Source organism: Nyctereutes procyonoides, unplaced genomic scaffold (genome assembly GCF_905146905.1).
Source record: "Nyctereutes procyonoides isolate TBG_1078 unplaced genomic scaffold, NYPRO_anot_genome, whole genome shotgun sequence".
NCBI classification, from domain to species: Eukaryota; Metazoa; Chordata; class Mammalia; order Carnivora; family Canidae; genus Nyctereutes; species Nyctereutes procyonoides.
The window spans coordinates 10,609,540-10,627,375 of record NW_026575145.1 but is presented as its reverse complement, the minus strand read 5'-3'; the positions used below and the strand labels follow the sequence as shown (position 1 = coordinate 10,627,375).

Here is a 17,836-nt window from a genome sequence, read left to right as displayed (position 1 = left end):
TTCTCATTTAGAGGGAAAGAAATAATGTGTTTAATTTACTAATCATTTTTCTAAAAAATGTTTTAAAAAATATGGGCAAGTTACACTGCCATCTTGTGGTTAGAAGTTCATTTACAGTAGCAAGGACTTCATTAATTCCACACACGTATTACCTTAAAAAAAAAAAAAATCCTGTTTGGAACATAAGAAAATATATTCCTTACATACCTCCCTCACTTTATTATGTAAAAGCCCATTATATTGAAACAAGAAATAGCATTTTGAGTGGCTGCCCTAGATAGATAAATAAAAAGAACTATGCATTTGGCACTCTAGATTTTGCTCATAGAAGCTTATAATTTACTATTAGTGTATATACATTCAAACCCTGATAATTTAAAGAAACAAAATTATGGAATGTAGGAGTTTCATTTCCACAAGGTAATCTCCAAGACCTACAAGCAATGAGTATGACATTCATGCTAAACTTATCAACAATTTTTGCTTGATTCAAAACTAAATTCAAAAGCAAGACCACCACAGAGAAAATAAATATTATAGTAATAAAAATAGTTGCTCCTACCTCTGTTACTCATACACATAAATTTTTTTTCCATACATAATTAGGAATAATTAAATGAAAAAATTAATTCCAAAGTCCAGGCATCTACATTTTTCAAATGTATAATTCTCTATGATCTATGCCAGGCACCTGTTCCAAATGTTTTACAGTGGTAGGATCTAATTAGAAGGTAACACACTTCTACATCTAACTGTCTGCAGAAAGCTTTTCCTTTTTTTTTTTCTATTTTTAAGCAAATCAACAAAATTATGGGGAGACAGTGCCATCTATAGGTGCACAAGGACAGAATGTGATTCTTCTATTCAAATGTGACTGTCCACTATGATACAGTAGCCAACTAAATGCATTGTCTTAGAAAAAAGCTCTAAAATAACTTTGCTCATTATTGAATCTCTGGAGAGATAACTGTAATTTAGTCCAAAGTATTTTAACTTATTTGTACAATCATTCTCCAAATAAGAATAACAGCAGCCACATCAATAAGAACAAAAATACTTCCCATAATTGTATTAATCTGATTTTGATACATTTAATGATCCATAAACATTGATAATTTTTCAAGAAATATTAGCCTCATTGGCATTTATTCTCTCTCTTTTTCTCTCTCACAATGTAAAACTTTTTAAGCTTAATTCTATTTTAGGTGTCATTCATTTGTATTGAAACATATATATCATTATTATTTCTCCAGTTATATTCCCCCTGTAATCATCCATTCTAGATTTTACAGACATTCCAATAAATTTGCCCTGTGTCTCACCTAAATCTGCCAGATTTATGCAAATGAAAAAGTTCAAAACAAACCTATGTCATGCAACTTAAATTCTCTCTTTTTTCACAGCCCAGCTCACCCAGTCTGCTGTGGGGTTGCTCTCATTCTAATGAGTCATTCTGGTATCTGACCTGATTGTATAAGGCTCGTTTAACAATTACCCAAGGATTGGGGCTCAACTCATTCCTAAACAATCGCCTGTGGAGAATGACAGAAAAGAGGTAGCTCTGCCAATGCTGACAGAGTCCTCCGATGGGTCATATGGATTATTTTATATTTGTACTATGGCTGTCATTTAAAGGTCTGGCAAAAACAAGAAATGGTTGGTTGCACCAAAGGCAGATCTTGATCGTTCATCAATGAGCGAGTTTCTAGAGAGGCCATAATATTTTAACCCAGCCTGAAGGAAAAGAGGTCTTATGAAGACAATACTCTGTATGGGGCTGCCTGATTTCTCATTTTGCACACTATGAGGATGAGTGGGATAATGGGTAGGAGTACAAGTTCTGAAGGCAAAGAGAACAGAGTTTGAGCTCCTGCTCTGTCACTGGCCTTGAGCAAGTTAGTTAATTTCTCTGAGCTTCACTTTCTTCATCCTCAAGAAATTACAAATTAATATCAATAATTTAAGCAAAGTAAGGTGCTTCATACATAATTATTATTCAATTAATGTGAGCACTTAAGATTTATCTTACTGTTTCCTGTTTGTCTGGTCATAATTATTGACTAATTAGGGAGGATCCATTTAACTCAAATAAACACCCAGAGAAGGTCACTTGCAACTTGCTATGTTAACAAAAAGAATGAGTGAGAAAGACAACTCAAAATAAGGATAAGTACAATGATACAACAGAAAAAATAGTATTTGATGGCCTGATAAGGAGTTTCAAAATTTACTTCTGAAATGTTACCTTTAAAAATCACTAAGAATCCACATAACTCTTGATCCCATGTTATTTCTACTGTATGAGTTAGAAATCTGAATCTGTAGGACACAGAGAAGTTGGAAATATAGATGGGGAATTACCTGCAAATGAATAATATTAAGGCCACAGAACAGATGGGCTTGCTAAGGGATGTAAGATTATATGGAGCAGAGAACTTAGAACCCTGAAGAATGCCAATTTTTGAGGAAAGGGAAGAAGAGGAACCAGCAAAGGAAACAGTAAAGAAGTGACTGGATATGAAGAGGAGAGTAACAATCATCAGTAAAGACAACTTTAAGGAGAAAAATTGGTCAGAGATGTGAAATTTTACAAAGATAGGTAAAATTAAAAATGAAAACCAGTCATTAACAGTTTGAGCAGAAAGGTAAAGACAGATATGCCAATTATAGTAAGTTGGAAACCAAGTAATGAACTTTTCACAAAGGCTTCCAATGAAAGGAAGAGAGACACAGGACCATAGCTTGAGATATGGAACACAAACTTGAGAATCACAACACGAAGTGCTGTGGGTTAAACTATGTCTTCCAAAAAAGATATGTTCAGGCCCTAAACCCTGGTATGTGACCTTATTCAGAAATAGGGTCTTTCCAGGTATAATCAAGTGAAAGTGAGGTCATACCAGATGGGAGTGGGCCCTAACTCAATGATATCCATATAACAAAGAGGGAAATTTGGACAAATAGGAAGAGAAAGCCACGCGATGACAGTCAAAGAACATAATGATTGTTACCAACTACCAGAAACTAAGAGAGAAGCATGGACCAAATTCTCCTTTGCTGCCTCCAGAGGGAACCAGCCCTCCTGGTTTTACTTTGATTTCAGACTTCTAACCTCCAGAACTGTGAGACAATACATTCCTGTTATTTTACACCATCCAGTTCATGGTACATTGTTCAGTCAGCCCTAGCAAACTAATATAAGGGATCAAAAGATACAGATCTAATAGAATACTTAGAATGTGTATAAACCATGATCACATCAAAGTATGGAAATAATTGACACAAACATAATAACTTAAAACCAAAAGGAAAAGAAATTGGCCAGAAAAATCAATTAAAATCTAGAACAATTAAGAATCTCATAGAATTTCCTTAACCTGATTTATTATTCTTCTAACATGGCACCTACTTAAATCATAAAGATGTTTCAAAATGATTTGTGCACCTCTTTTCAGTTTGGGGCCCTGGAACTAAAGACGACACATAAATTTAGAAAGTTATCGTGGACCTCTCACTCAGAAGGTGGCAGACAATTTAGACCAGAAGATAATTTTTTCACTTCATTTACTAATTGGTGATAATAAAAGAAAATATTGTTCAAGGAAAGTACTGTTACAAATATTGTTTGAACCTCAGCATACTTTTCTCTCTTTAGAGTAGGATTCTAAGAATATATATTCTGTGGCTTAAGCTTCTGATATTTATTCATTAATACAGTCAACATACATTTCTGAGCATATACTATGCTCTCCCTAAAATTCCAGGTTCTCAGTGCTCTGAGATGTTGAAGTCTGGGAGGGGAAGGCAGCGCAGAGGCAAAGGAGAGGAGGAAGCACTGGTTTAACATAATGTACCTAAAATGTTGTGTTAAAGTTGATTCATGTTTTTATATCAACTGAATCATGTACCCACATGTTATATTTAACGCTTTTAAAATGTTTTCCAGTGAAAGACAGTAAAATAAGAAATCCTTTGAAATGTGGTTACACATTCATATTTTGTTCTTAAATTTGTATTTTTGAGAACTAGATTTTCTTTAAAAGAGACAAGATAGGGACACTTGGATGGCTCAGCAGTTGGGCATCTGCCTTTGGCTCAGGTCGTGATCCTGGGGTCTTGGGATCGAGTCCCGCATCGGGCTCCCTGTGAGGGGCCTGCATCTCCCTCTGCCTATGTCTCTGCCTTTCTCTCTGTGTCTCATGAATAAATAAAATCTTAAAAGAAAAACAGGGAAGACAAAATCATAAGAGACTCTTAACTATAGGGAACAAACTGAGGGTTGCTGGAGGGGTGGGGGGGGATAGGGTAACTGGGTGATGAGCATCAAGGAGGTCACTTGAAGTAATGAGCATTGGGTGTTGTATGCAGCTGACGAATTACTAAATCCTACCTCTGCAACTAATAATACAGTATATGTCAATTATATTGAATTTAAATAAAAAATTTTTAAAAAGAGAAACAAGACTACATTTTAATTAAACACATCCTTTAAAGGTATTTCATAATTAATTTGAGCAATAGAATTACTTCCTTCTACATGGTTAAAATAAGGAGAATTTTTCCTTCCTAATTACCCAGATAATGGGTTCCAGCCTCCCTTTGATGTATCATAGAGGATCACCTGTTTCACTACAACCTGCTATTTATTATCAAACAATTGCAGTTTCCCAAATCCTGAAGTTCCAAAAGTGCCATTTATACAAATCACATGTGTGTCCTCTTTGCACCCATTCTGAAAAAGACTTTTCCTTGATCAAAATCTTAACTTTGATTACTCCCTGGAGCATCAACTCTTTTATTACTTAGCCCAAATTAAAGTCTAGAGGACTACCAGTATACATACTACCTGCTAAGGCACTTCTTTTAACTGTATTTTAACTACTATGGATTAAAGCAAAAAAAAAAAGGTAGAAATCTTGTAAAAATAAAGATACATAAGATACATAAGATCAGGAGTTTAAAGAATAAGATTTGAAATTATCCAGTACCATTTTAGTTACCTTTTTAGGTAGAAAGCCTTGACTCTCTTCCATCAGTATAATGCACATTTTACCGGTACTCTCAATAGTCAATTTCCCAAAGACTTACCCATGAATCCCAGGTTTCTTTCCTCTAAAAAGTGTTTTTCATTTCACTTTCTCATTTGACCCCTTGAAGGTGATAAAGGAGACAAAATGCATGAAGTACTGGAGCTGTGTCTAGTGCAAAATCAAAAAACTTGTTTCCAGAATGCTCCAACTAAACAATTTGACTAAAATATCTCCAGGAAGACACACAAAATAAAAACTGTGATTGGAGATGTGATGGGGGTGTGTGCCTACCAGATACAAGAAACGAGGGTGGACCTAGAGAGAGGAGCCTGGAAATTTTGGGAAATAAATCAGTGTCCTGCATGCACAGTGATCACATAAGAGATATATAATGAGGGGAAATGCTCTAGGAAGTTCGCTGAGTGGTACTTGCAGACTTCTGGGAATATGATTAGAAGATTCTGGGAGACAGGAGGAGGAGGGTCCTAAAGACGCCACTATGCAAAGGAATTTAGTGTGGACAGGGCCTCGGAGGCACCCTGATAGGCTCTGGTGAGAGCACGGTCTGTCAGGGATCCAAGAGGACCTACCAGAGACCCTGGAAAATTCTGAAGTTAGAGGCAAAAGCCCAGTGAGAACTTGGGGAGAATACCATCTGAGTAGGCCTACAAGGCTTCTACATAACATGGGAAATAAGAACCCCATGAGCTTTGGAAACACTTGGAAGAAGCCAAACCGGTTATTAAGGAGAATGGGACAATCTTGAGGCAAAGCTAAGTTCTTGGCTTCAAGGAAGAGATGTGCATCTTAGGGAAACTTTCTGGAGCTCTAAAGGATAATGATGTAAAATACTGAGACCTAGGGACCTTGGGAGCTCTAGCGAGTTTGGGGGAATTCTGTCAATATTGCTGTCAGGCTACACCAATCCTTTTGGTCATTGTGAGAAACAGAAAATGATGTCCTTTCTCCCTCAGGTGGCTATATCTCTACTCTAGGATACATGAATTATGAATCAGCATGGGCTAAATTTCAGTTCCCACTTGTTCCAGTGGCCAGAGCCACTTTTCAGTATACTACCCACCCAACTGCACATTTAGGCCCTGAATGGATTGGGAATTTTCTTTTGGTTAAAAGCTAATCTTGCATCCATACACATGAAATTATTTAGAAAAAGAAACATACTATTTAGCAGAAACTCTATAAGAATTTTATTTGTAGATAAAAGAGCTCTTTTAAGAGATGTAAACTAATAAGAGATATAGAAATAATAAAGGATCGTAGACTTGATTTGATCTCTCCAGATTCTAAAAATGTCTGACAATGGAAATAATATCCTCCTAGTCCCTCTGCTATTCTGATCTCCTACAGCAATGGCTGCATGCTTGTGCAACCATAGGCAAATTAATTAGGCCTTCTGTGCATCAGTTTCTTCACCCTGAAGTTGTGATGAGGATTAAACATGCTGATACATGTAAAGCTTAGACCTGAGTCTAGCATTTAGTATTTACTCAATGAATGTTAGTTATTTTTATTATTTGAGCCATTAGCATGTTAAGGAGAACGTTAAGCTGGATGAGGCTGTAGAGGCCATCTGCGAAACATTCATGCAGAAATAGACAGGATTTCATTTTATTTTTATTTATTTTTATTTTATTTTTATTTATTTATGATAGTCACAGAGAGAGAGAGAGAGAGAGAGAGAGAGAGGCAGAGACACAGGCAGAGGGAGAAGCAGGCTCCATGCACCAGGAGCCCGACGTGGGACTCGATCCCGGGTCTCCAGGATCGCGCCCTGGGCCAAAGGCAGACGCCAAACCGCTGCGCCACCCAGGGATCCCCTAGACAGGATTTCAATAGGCAGAGAAAATATGAGGAAAAAAATCCAGGCATTGTGAACTAAAGTGGAAAGGTAAGGTAACAACCAAGTATGGTGAACAGATCTATTCGGTAGAAACTGAGTGGCATGTGTAGGAGAGGAAAGGAAAATGAGACTGACGACTAAATTGGGAGTACATAATGAGGTGTACAGAATTCATTCTTCTCTCTTCTGCCAGTTTTAACCTGTAACCCTCTGCCAATCTGGTTTCCCCTCTATAAAATCTCTTTTCTCCATGGTCTTCTAATACAATGCTTCTGAGGCACTTCCGTGGCTCAGTCAGTTAAGTGTCTGCCTTTGGTTCAAGTCATGATACCAGAGTCCTACGACTGAGCCTCCCCTCATCAGGCTCCCTGTGGGGAGCCTGCTTCTCTCCCTCTGCCTGCTGCTCTCCCTGCTTGTGCTCTCTCTCTCTGTCAAATAAATAAATAAATAAATAAATAAATAAATAAATAAATAAATAAATAACAATAATAATAATAATACAGTGCTTCTAAAATGGGAAAGTGCAGACCAATGACTTAGGGTCCCTCCTATATGGCAGATTCTGATATGGCAGGTCTGGAGTGGTGCCTGAGATCCTACACTTCTAACAGGCTACAAGCTACCAGGAGCCTGCTGCTGTTCATCCATGGGCCATACTTTGAGCACCAAGGATATAATACAGTGGCCTCTTATTCTCATCCTTAATCCTCCTGCTAGTGTTTGGCCTTGCTGATCTTCCTGAAGCTCTCATCATTGGCTTCTATTGTGAATCTTATGGGATTGCTTGAAGCTGAAAATAAAAGCTAGAAACCTATTCTGTAAAACTTCAATTCATATTGACTTGTCTCGAGCACAGCTTTCATCATGTAAAACAAGGTTGCCATTGGTAAAAATAGCTTTATATATTAGTTATAGCTACAAGCTCAAAGCCAGTCTTTAGATGTATAATGTCCAAGCAACTGTTAGCACATCAATCTCTTTGGTCTTTTATTTATTTATTTTTAATATTTTACTTATTTGAGACACAGAGAGAGAGAGAACAAGCAGGGGGAGCTGCAGAGGAAGAGGGAGAAGCATGCTCCCCACTGAGCAAAGAGCCTGATCCCAGGACCTCAGGATCACCACCTGAGCAAAGGCAGACGTTTAACCAACTGAGACACCCAGGTGCTCCTCCTTTGGTCTTTTAAATACAAATATCACAAAACATCTTTTAATGAAAGACAGACATACATCTTTATGAAAGACGTCTATTGCCCATTTGCCCATCTCATGATGTATCTGGCTTCTCCAGAAAATAAATCTCCCCTGAAATCCCCACCCATACACATGGGCAGTGGCTACAAATGGCAGTGGTGCAGAGGTATGCCCCTGTCCAAAACTGGATTATCTTGAGTCTTTCCCAGGATTTTACACAGCACTTGAAAAAAAAAAAGAAAAAAGAAAAAAGCAAGTCAGTCTCTCATTGTCTCTACAGAACAGAAATCAAGAGCAGGTAAATTCAAGAGCCATTAGGAACCACACTCTGTCACATGGATGGAAGAGCAGAAAACAGCAGTCAATTGTACGAAAAAAAACTGAGAAAGGCACCAGGAGGGCACCATATGCTGGCATGCTGACAACCTCGCACATCTCCATATAACCCGATAGGCAAGGCTAGGTCACAGTCTGACCCAAGTCTTGGCAGGATGCCCTGTGATTTCCTCTGCCCTAAGGGAAGATAAGCAGACTGGTGGGGAAGAGCTGAGAAGCGGTTTCTCCCATTATCTTATCAGAAGGCCATTTCTCATCTATCTCCCTAGTTTCAGTTGAACACAAGACTTTCCACCTCACTTCCACTTAGAGAAAGCTACAGCGGAGTGACTCACTGCTCACACCATGTATCATCTGGCCTCTTCAGTTTGGTGTTGTTCATGGAATAGGGGACAGGGAACTGACACCATAATGACTTGCTTTTCCTGTCTTTATAAGTAATTAGCTGTCTGAATCCATTTGGGCATGTTTATTCTTTACCAGGCAAATCCATGGAAGTATGGCAAGCCGTCCTAACAACCATATTAGAATTACTTGTGACCCTATTATTAACCACCACCCTGTTGCCTTGGAAATGCTTAACCCATTTGACAAAGTGAAGAAAGGTAAGAGATGGCAAGAGTTCACTTTCTGAATTCCCTTCAGTGCTCTAGCTCCTGATTCCAGTCTCTTCCAGGAATGTATCAAGACCTTGAATTCTATGATACCGTGGTATTTCTCCAGTAAACTTCCCCAGATTTTTTCTTCCCCTTAAGAAAGCCCAGGATGTATTTTTGACCTTTACCCTCAAAAGGTCATATAATACACACATAGATGTGTTGCATTGCATTTAAAAATATTATCAGTAATCAGAACTCCAACACAAGAGATTCAAATGTGTTTTCTCTATTTATTAAAATCCTACCTCTCATATATTAATTTCTTTCTGGCCCTTGACCTAGTATAAGTAATATGATTAGTATGCATTTACTGAAGTCCAATAAATACAAAATTTTATGAAACTGTTATTGTCCAAGTAGAACACATGATTCCTTTTCTAATTATTCTCATCATGTATCAATAATTCCATAGTACTAAATATATAAATCAACTATGCTACGTTTAATTCACCTTAGAAATATACTGATTTTCATTCATATTAATTACAACTGTAAGAGCATGATGGAATCATACATTATATTTGTGCCAAATACTTATTATCCAAAATAATGTAAGTAGGATTACAATTTGATCTACTCTTAACATCCCTTGAATTTAGCTGTGCTTAACATAGAGTAGGATCATCTAAGCCAATTACAGATGCTTCTGAATCATTAGTCATAGGTTAGGATGTTTACCAATTAGCCTTATTCTCCTATTGGGACAGCTAAGTTTTCTTTGATCAGGGTCATGGACTCTGAATCAGGTAAGTCAGGGACAGCTGGCAGAGTCTTGGACATTATGGAATTTGACCAAAATGGTGAGTAAATTGGTGAAAATTCATCATCATTACTGGAAAACAACTAAAAAGATAGACAGTGGGGCCACTAACATAATTTTGGATGGACAAAGCACAATCACATAAAGGACATGAATGCCTCCATTGCCATTTTAATGAAATATCTTTAGTAAAATGTATGGACTGTAATTGATACATCTGGCTTTATGTGGTACTCGTGAGAATCAAGTAGTTCATGACATAGTGATAACCAGGCACAATTTATAATAGACATTTATAAAAAGTCCAAGTTTTTTTGAAAATAAATTTTACTTGTCAATGTTAAACACTAGACATCTAGTCACTCTCTTAAAATGATTTACTAGAGTTACCACAGTATAACTTAAGAGAATACCTACATTTATAAAAAAAAAAAAAGTTTTATGGTGATAAGTGAATAACAGTAATCATACGTTTATAATAAAAATGCATCACAGTCATGAAAAATTAAGTTCTCCATCAACTCATAATTTATATTTCAAAATATCTCTAACACACATTCACACAACATCATCTCCTGGGTTAGTAACCTTCCCTAGCCACCCTTGGTAACTATTGCCACAAATCTCTATAACTATCTATAACAAATTTTTTCTGAAGGTTTCTTTTTTCCGACAGCATAACTCTCCATATATTAAGGTGAGCGCCTCACGTCAAAGGTGTTTCTGTGTGTTCACGCACGCATTTAATTTTAACAGGCCTATCTAAGACGCGGAGGGCCCGAAGCAAGCGCGGTCTGCAAGGAGAAGACCCGCGGCGTCCCGAGCTCTGCACTTTAAGGAGGGAGGCAGGAGTTACCTAACGAGTACCCAGAAGAAAAAGGCTACAAGTGAGAGCAAAGCGAAGCCTGACGGACGCGGGCGCGTTCCCGGTGCGGTAGCCAGCGAGGCACCCAGGCACCCCCTCCTCCCCGGGGGGCAGGCCTTGGGGCAGCCTCGCTCGCTCTCCAGGCCAGAGGCCCGGGAGGCGGGGCACCGGCGGGCGGCGGCGCGGGCGGCGGCGCGGGCGGCGGCGCGGGCGGCGGCGCGGGCGGCGGCGCGGGCGGCGGCGCGGGCGGCGGCGCGGGCGGCGGCGCGGGCGGCGGCGGGCGGCGGCGCGGGCGCGGGCGCGACCCGACCCGACCCGGGCCCCCGGCGCCCGCCCGCTCCCGGCCTCCTGCCTCTCGCGCTCGGAGGGCTCCCGCTCCGCGTACGACCGCAGCGTGCAAGTCCGCGGAGAAACTGCAGTTGGGAGACCTCTCTGAGGAAAGTTTCCGGGACCCGCGGCGGGGCGGCCTTACCAGCGGAACCACCGGCCAGGATCTGGCGAGAAGCCTCTCTCGCGAAGCCAGCGTTGGGCTGGGCGGACATCTTCGAAAGCCCGGCGCCGCGGAGCGGGCGAGCTCGCCGGCCTGCAAGAGCTGCTGCTGGTCCTGGCGCCGGCGGCTCCTGGGGAGGCGGCAGCCCGGCGGCCGCTCGGAGGTGGCGGCTCAGGGCGCAGACTCACAGTGCGTGATCTCCGGCGGGTGCGAACCTGCCCGCTGCACCCCTTCAGGGGCTTTCTGTCGCCCCCGCTAGGCCCCCTGGGCTCCAAGACGGGCGGTGGCGGAGAAAGGCCTCGCGGACGGGGTCGGTTTGGCCGCCCGCGGTGGTAGGGCTTGGTCTCCTAGGTTGGCGCCCAAGCGCTTCCCTATCGGGAGCCTCCTGCAGTTCGCCAGGCCGCACGCGCTGCCGCTGATAACGCTCGTGAAGCGGCGCCCCTGGCCTAGCGGCGGGGCTGGGGCGACCCTTGCCCTCCTCGGCAGGCCAGCGCTCCGGGAGGCCCTAAAGAACGGATGGATCCGTTCAGGTGGATCCTGAAATTGCGGGTTGTAGAAGCCAAGCCAAAGCGAGGCCCAGTTACGATTATCTTTCAATTAAGTTAATGTAGTACTTTACGAAGACATGGTTTGGGCTTAAGAGAATGTATCATACCTCATCGACTTGAGTTTTATTTACTGAAAAAACGAAAGAAGAGGCCTTGTTACAAAAAAGTCTCTTCAGTACCCGACGTTAGTAGTGCTTCTCCACGTATGATCTTAGGATCCAGCAACGTCAGCGTAATGTGAGAGTTCCTAAGAAAGGCAAATTCGTGGCCCCACGCCTATCTACTGAATCAGAATCTCTGGATACAGGGCTCAGAAACCTGCATTTTAGTAAGGTCTCCAGTGATTGTTAAGAGCCTTAAAGCTTGTGAACCACAGACCTAAGTAATCAAGCAATATAGGGAACTATCAGTATATTTTTTTTCTATGAAACATTTAATTATTCATACTAGCCCTTTAGGATATTTGGAAAAACATAAATATTTATACTATTTTTAGACCATAAGTTACAAATGCTACGTAGAAGAGACACAATATTATGAAATTTTAGAAAAATACCTGCCACACCCCTAACAGGTAGGAGACGATACCAGTAAAAGGTAGAATGAGAGGATTTGGAACCGCTATTCTCATACTATTTCTTAAACATTGTATTTAATACTAAATATATTCAGTTTGAACCATATAGAATTGCCAATTTTGAAAGCCAGAAACAGTTGAATATCAGGAATGTAATATGGTTAAAACTTTATGCGCTTTCCAATTGAATGTGCAAAATACCATAATTTCATATTTTGTTTTTATTTCTGAGGCTGAGCTGTGAAAACCTGGTAATAATGATATCTGACTGGTAAAATTGTCGAAAGTAAGGAATTAGATACACTTGGTGCTTATGGATCAGATATGCAAGATAAATTTTCTCTCATATTTGATTGAATATTTGATTAAAATTACTAAGCTTAAAATGTTTACCAAGGAACAGTTTTCAGGAATTTTTGCTGGTTAGCTAAAGTAAAAGCTTTTGAGGAATGTTTCAGTCTACTAATTAAATATGAAGTCTTGAGTGCAACATAGAATCACATATTCAACAAATATTGAGAACCTATTCTATACTAAGCACTAAAATCAGAATTGCAGAGCTCGTAGAAAACCTTTCCCTCATTTTCCGATGAGGAAACTGAGTTTCCCAGGATCACACCATGAGCTAATAATATTGCTGGGATTTGATTCCAGGATTCTCTCTTCTAAATGCAGTGGGATTCTATATTTAAATACTAGCCACAGGCCAAACTACATTCTCTCACAGCAAAACCTAAAATAATTAAATAATTAAATAGCCTCCAAATTAATTTCATTTATTCATATATATAAATGGAGAATTTTTTAAAGTTAAAAAAAAAAGTTGCAACTTTTAAACCCGAAGGCACGCACTGAACCAAATTCTGCATTCATTCATTGAAAGTTGACTAAGCATCAGCACTTTTCTATGTGCTGGCAATGTAACACTTAAAATCCCTGATGGAGCATATAAGCTCATGGAGGAAATCCCACCATATTGCAATTTATGTTAATTTAGTATTAAGTAAAATTTTGTCTTCCCTAGATTATTTCAGGAAATACATTAATACTTTTAGGTCAAGATTTAAAGATAGCCTTCCTCTCTCTCCCATTGGATCAGTATAAAGATACTTTTAATCAGTTCCACGAGTACCTTAATCTCTGAATATCTTATCCCAAGGAGGTGGGTGCAGGTTTGTGGTCTCACTAAGACCTCAGTCTCTCAGCACCTAGGTAGATTCAGTGAGAAGACCCTTCTAGACAGAGTTTCAAATACCCTGTTAGAAAATTGCTACCTATTTTTAATCTTTTTAGGCTAGAACTGATGTTATTGAGTAAAAAAAAAAAAAAAAACAAAAAAAAAACAAAGCCTGTTACCACATGTAATCTAGTCCTACACCTGTAGAATAGTTGAAGAGATAGGGTCTAGATATAACTATATTCTAGAGCTTGGGAGTCTGCTAATGTCCATCCATGGTCAACAAATACCCACTGCTCTGATTATTAGCTATATCTCTTAATCTGCAGCCGAATTTGCCTGTGGCCAGTATTGGAATGCTGGGAGGTTTAGCACTGAGAAAAAAAAAGGTAAAATTTATTTGGCCTACTATTTCAGATACCCTAGATTTAATCTATCACATTACTCTTTCTATTATTATTTTATATGATGCTGTAATGTCCCGATGCTAGAGCAAAACTGCTACAGTATCAAGCTTATATTTTGATTTTATTTTTTAAAGATAGATAGATAGATTGATTTATGAAAAAGAGAGCCCATAGATGGGGGGCAGCGAGGAGGGTGGTGAGGGTGGAGAGGGAGAAGGAGTCTTAAGCAGACTCCTCTCTGAGCACACAGACTGATGCAGGGCTGGATCTCATGACCCTCAGATGATGACCTGAGCTGCAACCAAAGTCGGATGTTTAACCAACTGTACCACCCAGGCACCCCAAGCTTATATTTTTAAGTTATAGATTATTTAGCCGATCTTGGTTGGGAATTACATAATTAAAGTATTGACTCATCTATCAGTTTGCAGAATGGCTAGAAACTAAACTGCCTGGAGCCTTAAAATCCTCACTGGACTTAAATATCTGAAAATTTGTTCAGTGTCTTTTTGAAATAAAGTATTGGGCCATTGGATAAGCTAATGTTCAAGACTAAAATAATAGTGGCTTGAACAAGATAAAAATTTATTTTCCCTCTTATATGAGCTCAGTTTATTTTAAAATGACAATATTTACTCATTTTGAAAAAAAAAATTTCTCAAACTTAAAATATACTTCATTAGCGTCTAACTAGAAGTTGCAGAGTAACTCTGTGGTACACATACTGTGACTGGACCCACATTTTAAAATACCGTTCGCTGAAAAATACATAGCCACTCTAGGCCCATAGACTTCTATTTCAGGGTCAAAACACAGACACACAAATGCAGAACTTGGTATACATGGAGTCTATCCATGGAATAGGGTAGAAAGTTGGAAAGAGTGGCTTATGGACACAAAATCTTGATGGACAGGGACACTTGGGTGGCTCTGCGGTTGGGCATCTGCCTTCAGCTCGGGGTGTGATTCCAGGGTCCGGGGATCAAGTCGGGCTCCCTGTAAGGAGCCTGCTTCTCCCTCTGCCTAGGTCTCTGCCCCTCTGTCTGTGTCTCATGAATAAATAAATGAAATCTTTTTTTAAAAAAGTCTTGATGGACAAAAGAGATTATAACTCTTGAACTATACAAGAGATCTATTATCCCATAGTATTTGTTTACAGAAGTATTAGATGTATTGAAGAAATGCTATTTGCAAGTTAAAGACTCATGCTTTAAAATTTGTGGGTCTGATTATCACTGCTTTAAACTCTCAATGTCTTCTAAGTTACAAATACTAAGGCATCATGTTAGTTTTTAGGACAGATTTTAGGTTCTGGTGCATTAGATTTTCCCATCATCTAACAGAGCATTTCTAAATTCCAAAGGATTTTCCTGGATAGTGTGAACAAAATATTAGGAAGCTTTTTTCAACATTTAGAGGTCATTTATATAACGGAATTCTGTTATTTGGGACAGAGTTGGGAATCTAGAAGTTAAAGATTCTAAGCAGTCAAGATACAATTTGCTCCTAGGAGCTTCCCAGGCTTTCACTTAGGACTAGTTTTAGACCCAATTCTAAAAAGGTAGCTTGGTTCACAGCAAATTAGAAAGAAGAAATTAAAAGAGAATTGGGGAGGGAGAAATCAAGGAGATTCCAGAAAAGTAAAGAGCAACCTGCAACTATCCAGCCATATTCAGTCTACCTAGCAAATTGGAATAATGACAACCTTCATTTATTGCTTATGTTATACCAGGCAATGGGCTAAGTGTTTTGTAACTCATTATTTCGATCACAATATCCCTGTAACAAAGATATTTTTGTCCTCATCTTATACTGGCACAGAAGTTAAGTAACTTGCCTAAAGTCACATTGAGTATTTGAAGTATTATTTGAACCTAATATATAATTAAATATAAAATATATTTATAAAATACGTAATTAGGAGGCCTCTTTCTGAATTGCTAGCTATGTAGTTATGTTCTAATTTTAATTTCAGCTTTTCTACCCATACATAAAAATCATTCAGAGTAAATAGCTTGTTGTATCCTTGGCTTGGTAAACAATGAATTGGTAAGCTGGATCAGGAATTTTATATATTTGAAGTGAGAAAAGCACTAACTTTGGTGTTACAAATTGCGTATGTATAAATGCTGAGAATTTTCGGTTTATTAAGTCAAGGTATCTCAACAATGGCACCTTAACATTTTGGGTCAGATAATTAACTCTTTGTTGTGAGATGCTGTCCTGTGCAATGCAGGATATTTAGCAGCATCCCAAGCCTCTACCCATTAGCTGCCATTGGCAACTCCATCCCCAGTTGTGACAACCAGAAATGTCTCCAGACATTGCTAAATGTTCCCTGCAGAGCAACAGTGTCCTTAGTGGAGAATCACTGGTTTAAGTAAAAGAGCTCATATAAGTGAAGCCTATTTTAATTTTTTAGAATAGATAATGACAAACTTAAAAGAGACTTTAATCAATTCCTTATTTGACAGTTTAGGGGACTGAAGTGGGCAAGACAGAGGGAGAGGGAGAGGGAGAATCTTAAGTAGATTCTATGTGGGGCTCAATCCCACAACCCTGAGATCATGACCTGAGACGAAATCAAGAATTGGACCCTTAATGGACTGAGCCATCCAGGCACCCTAACAGTGGCTGTACTGTACTACATATCCAAAAAAATGTATACGCCTTCCTATTCCTCCACATTCCTCCCAAACTTGTTTTCCTTTTTTTTTTTTTAAATATAGCCATCTTAGTCTATGTGAGGAAGGTGATATCATATATTGTGGCTTTAATTTGCATTTCCTCAATGACCAATGAAGTTGGCCATCTTTTTCACATGCTTGTAGCTATTTGTATTGCTTGTACTATTTGTATATATTCTTTGGGGAAATACCTTTTTAAGTCTATTGCTCATTTTTTACTGGATTGTCTTTGTTACTGTGTTGTACAAGTTCTTTATATATTCTGGATATTAAACTCTTATCAGATATATTATTTGCCCATGTTTCTCCTGTTCTGTGAGTTGTCTTTATAATGTCCTTTGATGCACAAAAGTTTTTAATTTTGGTGAAATCCAGTTTATCTATCTTTTTGTTGCTTATCTTTTGGTGTCAAACTAAGAACCACTGCCAAATTCAAGGTAAAAAATATTTAATCCTCTATTTTATAGTTTTAGCTCTTTATTTAGGTTGTTGGTCAATTCTGAGTTAATTTTTGTATGGCCATACCACTGAGATATTGTGGGTTCATTTCCAGACCAACACAATAAAGTCAAATGAATTTTTTGTTACCCAGTACATATAAAAGTTAGGTTTACATTATACTGTAGTCTATCAAATGTGCAATAGCATTATGACTAAAAAAACAATGTACATACCTTCATTAAAAAATACTTTATTGCTAAAAATGCCAAGCATCATGTATGCTTTCAGCAAGTAATATTTTGTTGGTGGAGGGTCTTGCCTCAGTGTTAATGGCTACTGACCCATCAGGGTGGTGGTTGCTGCAGGTGGCTATGGTGATCTTTTAAAGTTTAAGACAATGTTATTTGCCACGTCCATTTACTCTTCCTTTCACAACTGATTTCTCTGCAGCATGCAAAGTTCTTTGATAGCATTGTACATACAGCCAATTTTCTTTCAGGATTGGAGTCAAGCCTCTCAAAACCTACCACTGCTTTATTAACTAAGTTTGTGTCACATTCTTTTTAAAAAATATTTATTTATTATGAGACAGAGAAAGAGAGAGGCAGAGACACAGGCAGAGGGAGAAGCAGGCTCCATGCAGGGAGGCTGATGTGGGACTCGATCCCAGGATCCTGGGATCACGATCTGAGCTGAAGGCAGAAGCTCAACCCCTGAGCGACCCAGGCGTCCCTTGTGTCACATTCTAAATCCTTTGTTTTCATCGCAACAATTCTCACAGTATATTGACTAGGAGTAGATGGG

General features: G+C 39.1%; 1 protein-coding gene across 4 annotated transcripts in view; it reads right to left on the bottom strand.

Annotated features, from left to right (window-relative positions):
* Positions 1 to 13,636, bottom strand: part of SLC25A21 (solute carrier family 25 member 21) — a 473,454-nt gene extending 459,818 nt beyond the window's left edge. For all 4 annotated transcript variants that reach the window (XM_055309283.1, XM_055309284.1, XM_055309285.1 and 1 more), the window contains exon 1: positions 11,178 to 13,636. In XM_055309283.1, the coding sequence (XP_055165258.1) occupies positions 11,178 to 11,247 (70 nt within the window). In that variant the 5' untranslated portion in view covers positions 11,248 to 13,636. The remainder of the gene's footprint in view (positions 1 to 11,177) is intronic.
* Positions 13,637 to 17,836: the final 4,200 nt, after the last annotated feature.